Source organism: Pelobates fuscus, chromosome 6 (assembly GCF_036172605.1).
Source record: "Pelobates fuscus isolate aPelFus1 chromosome 6, aPelFus1.pri, whole genome shotgun sequence".
Classification (NCBI taxonomy): Eukaryota; Metazoa; Chordata; class Amphibia; order Anura; family Pelobatidae; genus Pelobates; species Pelobates fuscus.
In genome coordinates this window covers 72,935,706-72,955,816 of record NC_086322.1, presented here as the reverse complement: position 1 = coordinate 72,955,816, position 20,111 = coordinate 72,935,706, and the positions used below count along the sequence as shown (strand labels likewise).

The following is a 20,111-nucleotide window of genomic DNA, read 5'->3' as shown; positions in this document are numbered from 1 at the left end:
CAGAAAGCAGTATGCGATGCATATAAAAATATAGAGGTTGAACCACCTAATTGCACAAAACATGTTTTATGAATTTCTGCTAATTATCTTAATACATCACAGTAAAAATACATTGTAAAGAGACAATATTGACATACTGGTCATCTGTTGATCTGTTGCACTTCTTGATAAACTATAAAACGAGAATAGGTCCAAACTAGTATGTTATATTAGACGAACTGTCAACAAGTAGAACATGTAACTATGTAGTCAAGTGGTTAAAGGGTGATTCTAGTTCCATTTTCCACTTATAAAAAAAATTGCCTGAAATCCATTAGTGTGTATATTTTTCTAGGTCTGCTCTGTTTTTTTTGCCTAAATAACTTTGAAAATACCATAAAGCTTACCTAGAATCCTAACGCCGGGTCCCCAATCGTTTCCATGCCTCCCCAGTCATCAATGCCTTTATTATCTTCTGGGTCAAGGTCCCATTAAATGTTTCAAAAGCACCAATCAGAGCCAGACGCAGAAGGAAGGAGAGAACACGGAATGTCAAAGGTATAGACTTGGGGGGGGGGGACATAGGGAGGGGTACATATAAACTCATGTAAAGAGGCGTAATTAGAATTGGAAGGAGATGGAATACGGGAGGGATGTGAATTGGGGCACATCATTAGAAGAAGCTAATTATATCAGCACGCAGTGCGCAATGACGACAGCTGTAAATTTTGCAAAGAATTGATATTAGGCAGCAAGGAACACCCAACTACCTAATTATTGTGCGCTGGGGGTGCAATAAAACCAAGACCCAAATCTGAAATTATCTGTTTGTGCAGCGTTTCTAGCAGACATGCTACATATACAGATTCCTTGTGCCATGACCATTTCTTTAAGCAGCAGTAGTGCTGGAGAGTGGAGTAACCATTAAATGCAAAGTGGGGAACCCACAGAAATAACATGGATATACCATTTTGCATTCCATGAGGAAAGAAGAAAAACTTGACAAAGATTGCAGAAAAAAAAGCAGAGCAACAAAAAGGCAAATTGTGCCAGTTGTAAAACTGGGTGCAGAAGAGAACATCCTTATGCAAGGTGAATTATTACTGTCATGAGAGAACTATGTAGCCTTGAAATGTGAGCATTTAGCAAGGCTCTATTTTTGTTTTATTAAATTATATATCTCTTATGCAGTATATTTTTACGCTGCATAAGAACAACTCACTACAAGAATCGTATGCAATCTACATTCAAACTGTGCACTTTTGGTTCTGGTAATTGTACAGTTTATATAATGTCACAATCTGAAGTCTTCAAACCCGGCTGTGTGCTTCTGCAGTGCTTCTTTTCATTAATGTTATATGGAAGATTATTCAGGAGTGCATTATCAGTTTGTGAAAAACCACACACTGTTAAAATGTCTTAAAATTACGGTGTGTCATGCCAACCTCAATTCTTTTTCTTTCTTAGAAAACTTGGAATTGGGAAACTATTGAATATGCTTCTAGATTGTTTTGATTTCACAATGCCTCTTTATATGTAACCCCCAATGTTACAGCTAAAAATCAAGGTGCAACGTGAGAAGAAAAATACATAAAAATGCAAAAATACAAGGAATTTTATTTCAGTTTGTACTGCTTTTTTTTTTAATCAAATAACCTTCTTATTTCTTGAATCAAGACTGATCTAAACGTTTTCCTTTTACCTTATTAGTTTACATTATCAGGAAATTGAATCAATTTATGTCAGAAATGTATAGTCTAGGCATTCGGTGCAAGAACAAAACATGTACAATATTTAACATATTTAATTTTGATTGGAAAACATAATTAAAACACAGCATGTCTTTGCTAAATGAACCCATTCAAATTTGTGAGAGTAGCACTTTACCAGAATTCAGCATGACAGTATGTACATTTTCCTAAAGATGTATCATAAAATGCAGAAAAATGTTAAAGATTTGAAAAATGTTAATGAGTCAATATAAAAAATAAGAGGGGAAAAAAAATATAGTGTAGTATGTTATTGTTGTTGGTGGTGAGGTAGATAAGAGAGATACACTTACAATTTTTGTAGCTTTTTCCTAGATCAAAATGTGTGCGTCTGTGTGGGTACAAGCACCATCTTGTGGCCTTGATCTTATAGTGAGAAGTTTCTTGGTCCGATATCTGATAGAAGATGTGTGTAGGTATGGCCACTATTGGGGAGCATTGGGGGCATTGGGGAGTCCATGCTCAGGCAGAAGCTCTGTCCTCTCTGAGAGAACATGCACTACAGCAGGGATGGGCAAAATGTAGATTCTCAGATGATGTAGAACTTCCCACGTTACAATCCCTATCCCCCCCACACCTGCTAGCACAATCTCCCACATTACAATGCCTATCCCCCTACACCTTATAGCCCCATCTCCAACATTATAATCCCTATCCCCCTACACCGTATAGCCCAATCTCCCACATTGCCATTCCTATCCCCCTGCACCTTCTAGCCCAATCTCCCACATTACAATCCCTATCCCCCTGCACCTTCTAGCCCAATCTCCCACATTACAATCCCTATCCCCCTACACCTTATAGCCCAATCTCCCACATTACAATCCCAATCACCCAATCCCCCACTGCATATACTGCAGCCCATATCTCCCCAAACACATTTAATATTTGTTTACTTCTATGCAACTATTCATGGAGTTCAAAATGCTAAACTGATGTTTAATTACAGTCTACTTCACACCAGACTATTTCAACACACCACACTCTTCAATGCATATAGTTAAAGGTGACCCGTCATACCCAAAACAATTGATGCTCATTAGATTGAGCATAAAATACAATCTATACATTGTGCTAGCAAATGTATAGATTAGGAGAAAAACCCATTTTAAAATAGGTTTTTCTCTTAGCTGTCAGTGAATGCCTCATCACTGAATGACATAGGAGAGCAGGAAGGACCCCTCCTCTCCACACCCATAGCAACCACATTGAGTGTGCTGTAGTTGCTGCAACTCCTAGCTCCTGGCCGGCGCTATAGGAACCGAGTGGCATGACGGAGCAGAGGACGACCTAGAGGATATATGGTGAATTCTATGTATATGGAAGCATTTTAAGGCAAGTAAAAATGTTCTAATTGGTTCACGTTAAATGAACACTATGGACACCAATACTTAATGCATGTCATAGACTGTGACCTTATTAATATATTGTACTTTTTGCATGCTCAAATCTTTATAGATTTTGCATGAAAAAAATTGGCACTATAAGCCTCATTATCAACACCTCTCATGCTAGAAAGACTTCCTTATCAAAGGTGTTTGCATACTTTCAGCCCTAACATCACCTAAGTGAGCGTCTTTTAATGCACAACCTGGTTACAGACTGTCAGATAAACTACAGATTGTGATATCCTCACTACATGCCTCCCTGTGTGCCCTCTGATTCTAATGTAGGTTATGTTGTTGTTTAGATCATTCAATGCTGTCAGTGGCTGAGCTGCGCATACCTTTTTGAAAATGAAGTCTTTTTCTTGAGTGATGGATGTTAGGCTTAGTATTCTGCAAAACATTTATTTATTTTATGCAAAAACTATAAAGATTTGAGCATATTAGGCCAAGATCTATAAAATGCGTTAAAGTAGTATTGGTGCCCAGAATGTCCCTTTATGTAATGTGGGGGGAGGGGGAGGAGGGAGGGTAGACGTGGCAATAATTCTTTATCTCATCTGTGTAAGTACAGTATTCATAATCACAATTCTAGGCAGTTGTTTAGATTTCCAACTTCGAGTGCATTACGCAGTAATAATAATAGATATATTATTTACAAGGAGAGAAGCTTTGATTTGGGTTCAGGCTGTCCTTTAATTATTTCTCGAGCAAATTACAACACCTGCTTCTACTGTTTACATTTTTATCAGGATCTGTATGAAAATAAAAATGGAATAGAAAACAATACTGCAGCAATTTTCACAAAGGTCATCTGGCTTCTAAAGCAAGGTAATTGCAATTCCCAGCCATCCCAGTAGTACTAAAACAAAGCTTTCAAAAAATAAAAAAGCATCATAGTTTTAAGCAGATTTGAACCAAAATGTGAGAATAATTTTATATCCCATAAAAGACGCATAGAATGCAACCTATAGTATTGAAAAATCTCTAAAAGGATTTGTGTAAAACAATCCAGATAACTGATATATTTGATAAAATATACTGGCAACATAGCGCAACGCACAGACTACATACACACAAGTAACATATAGGCCATTCTAGTTACTTAACAGAACTTTTCTATTCAATATTAAAACTATTCTTACAAACTTTATGTTTCTTAAAGGACCACTATAGTGCCAGGAAAACACTGCCCGCACTGGGTCCTGGGTCTATAGGGTCCTTGGGTCCCCCTCACCCTCTGGGTCCCCCTTCCGCCGGGCTCTAGGGTGAGGAAGGGTTTAAATTCATACCTTTTTCCAGCGAGAGGCTCCCTCTGTGCGCGCTTTCAGCCAGTCTCAATGCTTTCCTATCGATGCTGGCGTCTTCTCATTATGAAAATCACAGTGAGAAGCGCGGAAGCGCCTCTAGCGGCTGCAATGAGACAGCCACTAGAGGCTGGATTAACCCATTTGTAAACATAACAGTTTCTCTGAAACTGCTATGTTTACAGCAGGCAGGGTTATTCCTAGATGGACCTGGCACCCAGACCACTTCATTGAGTTGAAGTGGTCTGGGTGCCTATAGTGGTCCTTCAAAGGGGTGCTCCAACCTGTATGTGCAGGCTGTTCTATGCAACAAATAGGTCTGTCATCAACGCGCACTATGCACTCGTGACAGACGTGGTCAGCTTCTATCCATGCAAGGGGAAGCTTCACTGTACCCTCCCTTTCTGCAAGCCCCCCCTAGAGCCAAATGCTATGAGAAGCATTTGATTGGACCTTGCGTTGGAGGCATTGATGTCAAGGGGTATGTGGTAACTAGCATAGGGTTCCAGGTAAGTTAAATATTTTTTTTAAGTTTATAAGGAGGGGAGACTGCTTGCTCCGTAGGGCATTCTAAATTAAAAATAAATGTATTAACAAATGGTTGGAGACACCCTTCTGCCACGTAGAGACCCAAAGAGATCCGGGAGGCAGGTACATTTTTATCAAGGGTAAGATAGCTGACCACACGTACACATTCGCATGCTTATACTCTCCTAACCGCGGCCAGCACACCTTTCTTTCCCGCACCCTAAACAGACTGAACAAGTTCAGGGAGGGGCTTCTTCTGGTAGCAGGTGACCTGAACATGCCACTTGACCCACTCCTGGACACGTCACGAGGAACATGCACGCACCCGCCGCACTGCTTGCGGACGGCTACTAGGGCTCTTACTAACTTAGGACTAGTTGACTGCTGGAGAACCGCACACCCCGATGACAGAGACTACACACACTTCTCACACGTCCACCGCCATTATAGCCGTATTGATTACATTTTCATGCCCCAGGAATACCTCTCCCTCCTACGCGACGCGCACATTGGAATCATGACCCACTCGGACCACGCCCCGGTTACAGTCTGCACGAGCTCCCCACTTTACAAACCAAAGGATAGGCAATGGAAACTGAACGTATCCTTGCTGACTGACCCGGTCACCCGCGCATCCACACATCAGACGCTCACACAATACTTCGACACTAACGACAACCCGGACACGCCACCCCTGACGGTCTGGGAGGCACACAAATGTGTTGTGAGGGGCCACTACATCGCCATTTGCACTCAGCGTAAGAGAGATAGACTCAAGCACTTCACCAATCTCACCACCAGGGTTACTGACTTGGAGAACATGCACAAACAGACATTGGACGACGACACCTACCTACAACTGACTGAAGCTAGGAGGGAACTTAGGGATCACCTTTCGCAGGGACTGCTGCACACACTGTCGAAGTCAGCCAGATACTTTTATGAACACTCTAACAAGAGTGGTCGACTTTTAGCACGGATGCTCCAGACAAAAAGACGGACACAACACATTCATAAAATAAACACACCCAGCCAACGTAGCACGCGACTCCCAGGAGGCATTCTTGAAGCCTTTCAGACCTACTACGCTGACTTATACAACCAGACACAGACCGCACACGGACAAACATCTCAGACACACCAACGACAAATCACCGATTACCTCTCCCAGCACATAGCCAAAACACTCACCCAGGAACAATCGGAGGACCTAGAACTACCCCTGACACTTGACGAACTTAGAGGTGCTCTAAAGTGCATGAAACCTCACAAAGCACCGGGCCCGGACGGATTACCGGTCTCATACCTTCGCACATTTAGTGACACACTCTTGCCTAAACTTCTCTCAGGTCTGAACTCGATTCGCGAAGGAGGGCAGTTCCCGACGGACACACTAGCCGCCACCATCACAATAATCCCCAAGGAAGGTAAAGACCCGTCTAATTGCTCGAGTTACCGCCCGATCTCGCTCCTAAACTCGGACCTTAAGCTCTTTGCTAAAGCGCTAGCACTGCGGATCTCCCCGCTCCTCCCGGATCTGATTCACCCAGACCAGGTCGGGTTTATCCCGGGCAGGGAAGCCCGTGACGACACGATCCGGGCCCTTAACATCATCCATATCGCTAAATCCAAGAAACGCGAGGTTGTCCTGTTATCGACGGATGCCGAAAAGGCGTTCGACCGGGTAGATTGGTCATACCTCGCGTCCACCCTCCACCACTTCAGATTTGGCCCGCAGCTGCGTAACTGGGTGGCGGCTTTGTACACGACCCCGACAGCGCGCATTCGCGTCAATGGTGCATTAACGAAACCTTTCCCCATCAGCAATGGCACGCGGCAAGGTTGTCCCCTGTCCCCCCTCCTGTTTGCCCTCTCTCTAGAACCTTTCCTGGAGGCGGTCAGACGGGACGGGGGTATTAAGGGGGTGACTCTGGAAGCAGAGGAACACAAACTTGCCGCCTATGCTGATGACATGTTGTTCTTCCTGGAACAACCCTTAATTTCCATCCCTAACCTCCTCAAAGCGTTCCGCGATTTTCATCGAGTCTCCAACTTGAAATTGAATATGACCAAGTCAGAGGCCTTGCCTCTACTCGATAACACCGAGCTGGTTGATCGGTTGAGCTCAGAGTTCGCCTTCTCTTGGCGACCAGATAGACTACGGTACCTGGGCACTTGGCTACCGAGAGATCTCGCACAACTCTACCCGATGAACTTTCCCCCCCTACTCGCAATTATCCAAAAGGACCTTCTACGTTGGTCCCCAATGTATCTCACCTGGTTCGGCCGCATACAAGCCCTGAAAATGAATGTCCTCCCCAGACTACTATATCTTTTCACGACATTACCTGTCGCGATCCCGCAATCGTTCTTCCGTACACTGGCCAGAGACATCCGTAGCTTTGTATGGAACCGCTCCGCTTCCCACATTCGCAGAGCCACCCTGGAACGCCCAAAGTCAGCAGGGGGGGCCGGACTACCTTCCGTGCAACGATACTACCAGGCCACACATCTACAAAGGGTGGTGGACTGGCACGCGAACACGGGTGCCAGGAGATGGGTGTCCATGGAGGTACAGCAATCCCGCGGTACGATCCCTGCTAGACTCTGGCTTGGCTCCCTTACATATTCTGAGCTCCGACTCCAAAATCCCCTCATAGACGCCACCCTTAGGGTATGGTGTTCACTACGCTTCACGCACAGGCTCACCACATCACCTAACCCACTGACCCCGATCACACATAACCCGTCTCTCGCGGACGGTCTCACCCCCGCGGCAATGCGAAATTTTCACCAGACGGACTGGCTCTACCTGCATCAGTGGATCGCAGACAGAGCCCTTAAACCGTTACCCGATGTCATATCGACCCAGCAACCGACCCTGATAGACGCGTTCCACTATCACCAGGTGAAGACATACTACACAAATATTCAAGGCAAAGACCACATTCACAGACAACTGACCGACTTCGAACAACTGTGCACCGACAGAAAACACCTTGATCACGCTGTATCCCACCTCTACGTACGCCTACTGACACCGGACAATGAGGGCACACTGGGGTTCACGGACAGGTGGGAGCGGGAGACGGACACGCGCTTGACTGCCCAGGAGTGGGGCAAAGTCTTTCTCCTAACCCACAAATGCTCCATTAGCTCCAAATACCAGGAGATGAGCTACAAATTACTCACGCGATGGTATAGAACCCCAGAAGTGCTCAGACACATGCACGGTACAACCTCTGGCGACTGCTGAAGATGCCACTCCGCCCTGGGCACCACCCTTCATATCTGGTGGTCTTGCCCACGCATAGCTCCATACTGGCACATGATACACGACAAAATTAAGGAAATCACGGACACAGACCTCCCATTCTTGCCATTGGCAATGCTCCTCCACCACACATCCATGCCCATTCAACAGTACAAAAAATCCCTCACAATACACCTGCTCTCTGCTGCGAAAAGCCTTATCCCGCTGCTTTGGAAAAGCCAGGCGGCACCCACTTACAAGCAATGGGTCGACAAGGTTGAGGAGATCCGTGGGATGGAAATGCTAACTGCGTCCCTGCGGGAGCGCTCGGACAAGTGCGCCCTCCAATGGTACCCCTGGACGTCCTATACTGCACGGGGACGGGCCTGACCCCGTATTCCCGGCCCCCCAGGAGACGCCTGATACCCTCGCCTGCTACCCCGACCCATATCCCTATGAAGATTAGTTCCCAGACCCAGCCACCCCCTCCTATACCCAACCTTTGACTCACCTGACAGCTATAGACGCGCCTGTAATACATTTTACACCCGAGGAAGGTGCCCCACATCGCCAACCACAACCCGCTTAGGCGGACACGCTGTACATTGATTGTGACAATGTCATTGGTGAAACATTATACTCGACTATGTATCAATGCTGGGCTCGATATACTGAGCCGATGTATGTCATTCTTTGCAATTTGATGTTTGTTTCCCCCGCCCCTCCCTTTCCTTTTTTCTGTACCCCTTCCTTACTTGAAAAATCTCTCATAAATAAAGAATGTCTAAAAAAAAAAAAAAAAAAATGGTTGGAGTAACCCTTTAAACAAAGAAACTTCCAGCACCAATGTAAAGGAAGTCTTTAGTGTTATCAATACACAGGGCCCTTCGTGGCCCCCTCAGTGGCAAACAAATGATTAAATAACCAGTTTTTCACTTACCTGATTCCAGCACCGAAGCCCCTTGATGCTAGATTGGGCTCTGCCAACGTCAGCTGATGAGCCTAATGTGCAGGCTGTCTTAACCCTGCAATGTAAACATAGCAGTTTCTCTGAAACTGCAATGTTTGCAGCTGCAGGGCTAAGAGGAAAAGGACACTGCACCCAGACCACTTCAATGAGACAAAGTGGTCTGGGTGCCTATAGTATTGCTTTAATTTTGCAGCAGAAATAAAAAGCATTACACTCAGGTATATTCAAATAATTCTACCATTAGATCCTTGATGGAAACAGACAACCATTTTTTTGTACTTTACAAATATAACATTTGATTTATTTAGTGTTTATCTTTTCAATTATATAGATGAAATGTTAGCCAAATTGAGAAAAAGGCTCCAGTGTGAGCCCAAACTTTGCTATTTGTTTGCTTTTGGATGTGCACTAAATAAAATGACACAATATTATTTTGTGGAGAGTGCTGTATCCCTCTTTTTTTTTTTTTTTTTTTTATTTATTACTGGTGTGGCAATACCGGAGGTTTATACAGCACCATACTTTAATAAGTGCTTATCCATTATGTGTTTTACTTGTAACAATTTCTGTGTATTTTATAAATATAGCTTTATATTTATTTAGTTGGCTTTTTATTTTAGTTTATTTACAGTTTATCTTTTTCAATTATATGGACGGCGTGTCGGTCAAACTCCGAGGCCGACTAATTAATTGCCTGATTTGGGGAAATGCAACATTAATTTTACCTTAATAAGCTTATTAGCTAGCGCTCTATTTGCCTTCATTTAATCATTGTACAGTAGGAGGCTGTTAGAATGCAAATTATTTATGCTGATGTGTCACACAGCAAATAACATCAGAATAAAATCTCAGCAAATTGCTCTATGTCACAGAGTTTTTACAAATGTATCTTTATTTTAAGGCTTCACCGACACAGCAGGAAGATTTCTATGGAATTTACTTTAGCTTGGCATCGGTTATACCAAGAAAAATGATATGGCAACCCACAATATTAATACTATACTGTCAGTCACACATTATCTGGTTCTCGAAATTATTCATACTAGCTGTGATGGGCATGAGTTTTAAAACTGCATAATCTCACTAACAAATTGTGACGGAGCTCCTTGTACCCCGGCTGGGTACCTCTGCCAAGGCTCCGCTTCCTAGCTGTGGCTGGATAGGGGAACTAGCTCTGTATGCTCCCAGGTGCTGGACGACACACAGCCCCAGGAGCTTAAGTCCTTACAAGCACTTTTCCGCTGCATTCTCCACCAGCTGCAACAAGCTGGCGCCGTGATTAACCCTTTTTTCCCCCCAGTAACGGGACGAGGACACAGTTCTGGGAGTCTAACTCACAATGCTTTATTCGTACAGGGAATTTATACAGACACCCGCAGGGGGTCTCCACTCTTTTCAGTACAAGTCTTTCAGTACACTTCCCTTAGTCCCAGGCAGAAGGGGGAATGGGTTACAGATAACCATCTCTTGCTCTGGGAGATACAAACAGGACAACAATTACATACATTAAAACATATTACATACAGGGAGAAGGGAAGGGAGGGGGTCACACATGTAAAAGGGAATACATTAAAACATATTACATACAGGGAGAATGGAAGGGAGGGGGTCACACATGCTCGAGGCTCTGTACATCCTGAAATTAGTTCTACGGGGTTGATTGATTTAGGCCAGTCAATTCAAACCAATCAGGTGAAAGGCGAAACAATTCATGCCAATCAGCGCTCAGGGGGGAGAGAGATTTCGCCACCCAATCAGGAGAAAGGGCGCGAAACCCAGTTTAAACGGGCGCTCCTTTTTCTATTGGTCGCCTGCGCTCCACAGAGACCAATCAGCGCTGCCTCGTGCCAGCATGTTAGGGGAACCCAGTGTAAATGGGAGCTCCTTCTCCTATTGGTCAGCATGGATTCCAGGTGGCCAGCGGGACGCTGCGGCTGTGAAGCCAACTCACAGCTCCAGGGGTCCCGTGTCTACATAGGTAGCACCAGAAGGAGTGCTCTCTGGGCAGCTACGAGCCTAGCCTCGCAGCTTTCAGGTAGGGGAACAGTTATTATGGCTCCTTTAGGAGCAGGTAGGGCGAACCCCAACAAGATGACATGAAACAGTGCGGGCACGCCAGTTCGAGATACGAATGCTTCCCCTAGCTGGCGGTTGGCTATGTGAACCGGCAGCCTACCAGGGGAGCACTCGTTAATGGTTTTCCACTGCAGTTTTAGAATGTTCTAATGAGCATTCTAAATGGGATATCGGGGTGGTCCCCGTTCGGCACAATACACAAAAGGCATAGAAATACATGGGGAAACACAGAGGGACAACACGATACAAAGGGAAAACACACAAATAAACGGCGGGCATGGTACTCCGTGACAGCCGTCCGTCACACAAATTAACCATTAACTAGCTGTAAAAGGCAATTAGATTTTTGGGGATTGGCCCTACATTTTAAAGATATTTTGAAACACTGTTAGTGTTTTAATACGTATTATTCTGTGTATATTATATCTTGTGCATACAATGGGATACTAGAATTCTAAGAGTTCAAACCTAGTCTAAAATGATTTTTATACCCACTAAGGTTAAACTCCATATGTTTTTTTTGGGGGGGGTTGGTTTCATGAGAGGCACACCTAGGTGACTTGTCACCCAGCAGAAATTATGTGAATAAGAGAGAGATTCCTGACGCTTTTTTTTGTATCTGTAGGTGCTCAAACTTCCCAAACCAGAATCTCTTCATTCTGGTCATAGATGAGAATAAATAAGAGAATGACGGGAAGCAGCGCTTTCAACTGAAGTCCTTAATTCTAATGGAGCAATATGAAAAATAGAAGGGACAAAACCCTTCTATTTGGGTTTTGTCCCTTCTATTTTTCAGATTGCTCCTTTGGACTTCAGCTGAAAGCGCTGCTTCCCATCATTCTCTTATTTATTCTCAGCAGAAATGTATGTTGGGTTTGCATCCTGCCCACACTGAAAGGTAAACATTGGTATTTCTCACCGACTCATCCCCTTTGTATCTCCTTAACTTTTCTGCGTATTTTCACCTAATCCCCCTTTCAACGGTATGTTTCTTAACCTCTTTCACCTTCTTCTGTGTAACTCATATCACTTCTTGTGCATCTTTTAACTCCCCACTCCCCACTCCCCCTTACTGCCTATCTGTTTATGAAAGGAACTCTAAAAGGCACCCAGACCACTTTATCTCAATGAAGTGATCTGGGTGCAGCTGCCTTTTATTTTTTATTTAGAAAAAATAAACTGAAAACAATAGAGATCCCATCCATGTACTTTGGTGTCTGGGAGATAATTAGATCAATAAATGCTGATTTAATTAACCTCAAATTACATTTTCAGCAGGCTTTTTTAAAGTTCCTGACAAGTTGGCACTTCCACAGATTTTCCAGGTTTGTCCCGATCGGGGGCATGGAACCCTCACAGTCAACCATTCTGGAAGTCTAGTCTCGGCAGGCATCCCGGTCACCGTGTGCCCCCAGTAAGTTCAGGGTGACTGAGATATAAAATGGCACTGTGAAAAGGAGTCCACCATTAATCCGTCACAGCCCTTCTAGCAAACTAAAACCTATATCCCTATGTCCCCATTCTCAAGGGGGGCCGCCGTGACACACACACATTAAAACACTAAATCTGGAACCCTGAGTTTCAAGCCCAGGGCAACTGCTGTCACACAAAATCATTATTATTGCATTGTTTAAAATGATCCATCTTAGCAAATAACCTGACAGACTTGAAGCTGTACTAGATACTTGTCCATGTGCTCCCTTTCCTTCACATTATCACATGATCTGGTTTTGAGGATCAATTATAATCAGAACAGCATGACAATAAATGTTGACAGAGTCTAGAATTGTTTCCAGCTGATTATTAAATTAACTCAGAGTGACACTTTTAAGAGAACATATTGTCAGTCCGAGCTGACCGTTATTCTGCGCAGGTTTTTTGGGGAGATAATTAAAAGGTTTAAAAAGTCCCGCTGTGAAAAGACGACCAAGACAGGTTCTCCAAATAAGCGATAAACCATGTGATTAATGTGAGTTTACTTTGCGACATCTGTTTTATGCAATGTGCAAAATCATTCTTAACTGGAAATATATTTACAACTGAAATCATTTCCCGTTTTCAAAACCAGAGGCCAGGAAATCATCTTAAAGCGGCTCTGTCACCACAAATAAACTTCATCAAACATGCTTCTATATATACACCTGCCCATGACTAAATACTTTTTATTTTTTTTCATGAGCACTTTATTTTTCATGAAGCAGGGACTTCATTACCTTTTTAGCAGTCAAGTTGACAAAACCTGACATTCAATGGGCAGAACAATGCATCAGTAAAATCAATACCAGAGAAGGACAAACAGCAGACATGAGCAGAGAAGAACAAAATGGATGCGACTAGGTATTAAGAACCAGCACAAGGAAGGAAATAATAAATAAAGGGCAATGGACACATGTGAGCTGAGCTCCTTCCGAATTAGGCCACAATGACAAAAAAAGTACCACAATACACAGCTCACCAGCCTAACTTGATCAAACGTTAATTACTCTAGCCCAGATGGCACCGAGGAAAGTACACAAATGATCCAAAGGGGCACAGCCGTTCTCTGCAATCCTGCCAAGGTAATGCATGCCAAACCCAAAATGGCATCATCTTTCCTCTGGGACACTGCATCAGAATCTGAAACTCCCTGCGAACTGTATAAGCACTCTCCAGCCTCAGAGAAATGTATGCACAACATGATGAAGACCCTCAGCTATATGAACCAGGTACAAGCTCACACAAATCATATCATTATGGCCACTGACATCTCAGTCCTATTCCTGAATGTCAAGGGACTCAACATCCCACACAAAAGCAGAATAGACTTCCACAATTTCCACTGATTTAACCCCATGCAGATGTCTGCAAGAAACCCATTTTAACCCCCCACAGTTGAAATCCTCTAAATATCCTACAGCCTATCATTCATATGATGAAAACAAGTCCAAGGGTGTGATAATACTGACACACAAGGACATCTCCTTTACCCTAACCTCCCAACACAAAGGTATGGAAGGACGATATATCATACTAGTGGGCCTTTTGAATAATGAGCCTGTGACAGTAATGAATCTATATACACCCAATATTCTTTTCTGACCCATTGCCTCACTAAATTGATCAGCCATCGTAAAGGTCGCTTAATTATATAGGGCGACTTTACCAGTGTCCAAGACACCAACGCTCATAAAACAGTCATTAGAAGCATACTTCTAAAACAAGGAGCAGTCAGGAAACGAAGGTTCCAACAAACACAAAACACTCTGATAACCAAACTGGCAAACCTCGAGAATGAAAATAAAATAAAGCTGTCCAAACCCAAAAGTAAACAAATAGCCAAAGTCAAAGAGGAACTACTTGCAATACAATTACAGACCACTGAACGTTAGCTCACTAAATTACCACATACACATTACAATCAGGGAAATAAAGCAGGAAAGCTGCTAGCAAGGAAGCTTAAAGCTAAATTTCTTCAAATAAAAATCTTTGACAAACAAGAAAATAAACTTGTAAACATTTTCACATAGTGTAAGAATTTTCAGACTTTTACTGCTCCCTATACAACTTTCAATATGACAAGGTGATCCACCATCCCCCACCACAGCAAATACATGACTTTTTAGAAGACGTCCATCTCCCCCACCTGAGTCAGACACAAAAGGAGACACTGGAGCCGCCATTGACAGACCAGGAAATAACCAGAGCTATCAAATACCCCTCCGAAAAACAAGGCACCTGGGCTTGACAGCTTTACCAATCATAATTATAATTAATGGCAACAATACTTACCATCTAGTGTCCCTATATAATTATATCAAATATACTAATAAATGTTGCCCAAACCAGGGAAACCCCAGCAAAATGCTCAAATTTCTGTCCTTTATCACTGTTAAACTTCAACACAAAACTTTATGCAAAATTACTAGTCTCCCGTCTCAATGTTAAATGACCTGATATTTCTCATGAGCAAGACAAGCGTCAGAGAACACCAGGAGAATCTTAAATGTCTTGGAGATAATGTGTACCACAAATAAAACAAGGCCTCCTCCTTGCCTTAGATGTGGAGAAGACCTTTAATAAGCTTATTTGGGACTATATGTACATAATTCTCTGTAAATATAATTTTACCTCTCCTTTCGAACAGCGAGCAAGACCGCTCCTTCCGCTATGGTCTTAAACTTTTTTCTCTCTCCCCCTTTCCAGATCACAAACAGCACAAGGCAGGGCTTCCCATTATGTCTTTATTTTAGCCCTGGAATCATATAAAATAAAACAACATCCAGGCTTCTCAACACCAGTGGGGGTAATCAAAAAAGGCCCTTTTCGCTAATAATATCTTACACTCCCTCAGCAACCCTCTGACTTCTCTACCCTAGCTTCTTCAGCTCGTAGACAACTATAGCAAATCATACTCTTTCAAGAACAACACCAATAAGACAAAAGCCCTCAATCAGTTTACCCCAGACGTTGATCTTCCTACTACAGTCAGACTACAAATTTGACTGGAAAATACATAGCCATATCCTACCTAAGCACAAAACTTACAACAAACCAACACTCTGTCATTTAAAAGATCCACTCTGCACTTATTAATCAGTTAACATTTTCAACAGTGGACTAGCTTAGATCAAGATCTCTTGGTTCGGAATGATCAATTTGGTGAAGGGACTAATCATAAATATCATAAATTCTCTATCTGCTGAGATCTTTCTCCATAGCACTACCAATTCACATAATCACACAAAATCCATGCCTAATCAATGGATACATATGGAAACACAAACCATCACCTGTCATAGGTAATCTACACCCTTCCAAGGGCAGACTGGGGATCCCATATATATTACATAGCCCCATCTATGGAACAATCACTGACCTTATTCACACACTCAGCTGCACCACCCTGGGCAGAAATGGAGAACACATGCATACAGCTCCATTCCCTCGCCCAACTTCTATGGAGCCCTAAACAGCTTCTACCAAGGCTATCAAACATGTCAACCATAACAAATCTCTCCAGAAATGGTGTAGTTACATTACACAAGCCAACCACCGTATTTGTCCCAGATGAATACATTGAAGCTCTTTACAACTAAATAACTGCCAAAATGCAGGAATCACAAAGGTTCAACAACTACACTCCGAAACAGGCCTCTAAGCATTTCCACAACTCTCGCATCTTTACAACCCCCCCTCAAAATAACTTTTCACATTCCTATGAATTAAACATCTCTTGGCATCCCTTAAAATGCCCCTCCAAATCAACATGACCTAAATGATTTTGAACGAGTAGTCCTAAACCATGACCCTTACTCTTTGCTAGCTACCAACAACTCATTACAACTAAATCAAAAGGGAAACTAGCCTATATGTTCAGGTGGCAAAGAGACCTGAACTATACGTTTCCTCTGGCAATATGACAAAAAGCGATAATGCAAATGCACAAAACCACTTTGCCTGAACCACTTTGAATTGAGTAGAAAATGAATGAATCCTTAAATGAATGAATCCTTAAATGGTACATGGTACCCGCCAGTGTAAAACATCTCTACCATCAAACACCTGATACCTGTTGGAGATGTCATCACAAACAATAATAGCATAAAACTGGGAATTGAGGAACTCACTGTCCCTCAACGAGGTCAAGACACGCTTCCATGTAATAAGGCAATAAGAAGAGAGGGAAATTTAAAATAAAAAAAACACGACAGTAAAGCACCCAATCAAGACACAATCCATCTAGACTCCCACTCTCCATCCTCCTCCACCCATCTCTCTACATCACTACCTCTCCACCCTCTTTTTTCTTCCACCTTGCTTTTATCCTCCTACCATTGATTTTATACTTAAATATTATGTAAACCACCGATTTCAATGTTCATTGTATGTGAGTCAATTAATGCACTGTATGCATATACTCCTGGATGTGGATATATTTAATGCTAACATTAATGCATCTTCTGGAATTTGACATTGAAAAAATTAATAAAAACAATGGAAATAAAAACAAGAAAAAGATACAGGAGGCATAACAAAAAAAATTAAATACTTGGCCAATTTCATAGCAAGGACATTTCAGCTAGACGCCCATAGAATACATTATAGTGAATACAATGTATGCACTGAAACACTATAAAATAATGAATAAACCAGTAAACACTTTTTTAAAGTCTAAATCTAAAATAAATTCAAAAAGTTACTCTCAACCAGCGCTGCTTTGGTATAATTAGATCTGTTTGCATCTATTTGCATCCAGAAAACAACTTGAAAGAACCAGCTACTAGTTTCCAGTTGTGGTAGCCATTTTACATACAAAGCTGGATATTAACAGTATTGTTTATTAAAAAAATACCTTTTTCACTTAATGGGGAACAGAAGAGGTGACAGTATCTATCCAAAGAGAGGTGTTATAATGATAAGTTCCATGGGAGCTCAACAGTTGTTTCTGACTCCTTTAAAACGTCCACACATTGAGGCTTATTCACTAAATTCTGAATTGTAATCAATAGAAATCCAAATGCAAAAATGAGGTTAAAATAGCCAAGTTCTAACTAAAGACTAACACAGATTAGTTTTGGGATTTTTCCGAATCAGCTGTTTTAGCCTACATTTTGCTAGTCAGATATCAATTCATGGATTTAATCTCTTCCTGAGTTGCTTGATTGATTTTGCAGATTTTACTGCTCTAATCCATTATTATTATTATTTTTTATATATTTTATCTCGGAGAAGATGAAGTGTTCATTTTCTACACCCAGAACACAGACAAAGGGTTATTTTTTCTACTTTTTTTCCCTGTGTTTCTAGTGTATAGAAGAACAGTAGCTTTATATGTTGAATGCTAAGTGCCTATTGTGAATTATTAATTATATCCCATACCACTCAAGCTCTAATGATATACTAATTAACACAGAGGTATATAAAATACTTTAACACAACATAAAAGGAAACTTTTTCAATTATTTTTGGTATATTGAGCTTATTTATCTGTTGACCTAAAGCTTGAAATTGATAAATAGAATGTATTGAGTGTAACCACCTGCTCTCAAACCTTACGGTGAGAATTTCATCACGGCAGAGATTATACTGCTTTTATTAAGTCCTTTCAAGAGAACCCTTTATTAATGAAATGAGCTATTGGCCTTTCACCTCAATCTGCCACCATTTATTTGTATAAAATAATATATTGGCATAGAAAGATTCCTACTTAACCTAGTAGACCTATATGTGCACACTACAAGAGACACCTAAAACCACCAGCTGCAGGCCTACATACCTTATAGAAAGACCAAGATAGGAAAGCACAAAAGTAAAAGTTGGAGTTTAATACAATTATATACCATGTGTCCTCTACAATACAGAATAAAAATGTTACTACAGTTCATAATAATCAGGATATTCTCAGTCAATTATTCTCACACATTGACATCACACATTTTAACACAAATTAAAGTATAGCAGTATACACAGATTAAAATAGACGTTACGATCAATATGATGATACAACATTTACAAAGTTGTATCATCATACAACAGAAGCAAAAAATAAAATAAAAAACAGAGGAAAGCCTCTTCTGGCCTTGAGCAAAGTGATGTATCTGCCAGAAACCGCTACGTCAGTTATAGTGTCCAGATCCAAATCTCCTGTTCTCCACTGAGATTGTAGCATCACTGCAGAGAATGAGCTTCTTTCTTGGGGTAGCTGAAGTGAGGCCAACATGATGTGTAAATCATGCATGCGCTAAATAGTTTTGTTTCTATTGAATTCTTCAGGGTTAAGAAGCTGTATAGTTATTTTCCACAGTCACCAAGTTAAATGGTCATATTGTATTAAAGTGATTAATCTTACATTTTCGCGTTTAATTATAATCAGCATTATTTATAGAATCAAAAATGAAGTGACCATTAATGTGGCATATGCACATTGGTAACAAACATTCAATGACTTCCTTGTTGCTGAATATAGTTTAGTAACAACCTTAAAACAAAAGGTACAATTTAAAGTAGACTGATACAAATAAGTTAGGCTCATTCTGATACAGATACGTTAGTGGGGTAGCATACTACCACAAAACATCCATTTATCCTCTTCAATCCCCAACTCTACAATTCTCCGAGTTTGAAATAATGAAAGAGAAAGCCGAGCAAGTGAACCATAAAAGAACGCATAATAATCCCAAACAAGAAAAAGTGAACAGTTCTGTCACTTCATAAAAATAAACTAATTTATTAGCATGTATAGATCTTGTTTTCTAGCTCTAAATATAGGCAGAACATGAAAACAGTTTAACTAGAAACATATGTAGCTTTCTAAAGCATTTCTCTTGATGTGTGGCCAGTGATAGACTGAGAACTGCAGCGGACAACTTCAACCTATCACCGGCACCCAAGGGAAAGGCTTCTGGTGCAGAGGCAGTAGGAGTAGGCATGGAGGCTGAGTAGATGGGTGCCATTAAGAGGACTTTGGGGTTAAACTGTTTGAAAACAATTTAACTCTATGAGGTAAGACGAGAAAGTCATTATGGCACCCAGAGTGGTTCAATAATAAAGGAATATTTTGTCAAGAAATTAAATGCATTAAGAAAACAAAACAGACTATTTAGAATAAACATATACAATACAGTTTGTTTAGGAAACTTTAAAAAAAACTTACACAACTAACAAAAAAATACCTCATACAACAGATTTTCTTCTTACCTCTGCTTGGTTTGAGATGTTCAAGATAAGAGCCCATAATTCGGCTCGGAGTGAAGTTGGACATCCTTGACGAACAAACTGCTGAGCTGCAGCACTGTCATCTTCTGCTAATACTAGAGAGAAATACACATTTAAAATTATATTGTACACTCTTTTAGCAATGTGCAT

The 20,111-nt window shown here is 41.6% G+C and overlaps 1 protein-coding gene across 1 annotated transcript in view; it reads right to left on the bottom strand.

Annotated features, from left to right (window-relative positions):
• TBC1D19 (TBC1 domain family member 19) overlaps positions 1 to 20,111 on the bottom strand; it is a 161,580-nt gene that overhangs the window by 79,644 nt on the left and 61,825 nt on the right. Inside the window, exon 11 of the mRNA XM_063459906.1 lies at positions 19,944 to 20,056. Coding sequence (XP_063315976.1) covers positions 19,944 to 20,056 — 113 coding nt within the window. The remainder of the gene's footprint in view (positions 1 to 19,943; positions 20,057 to 20,111) is intronic.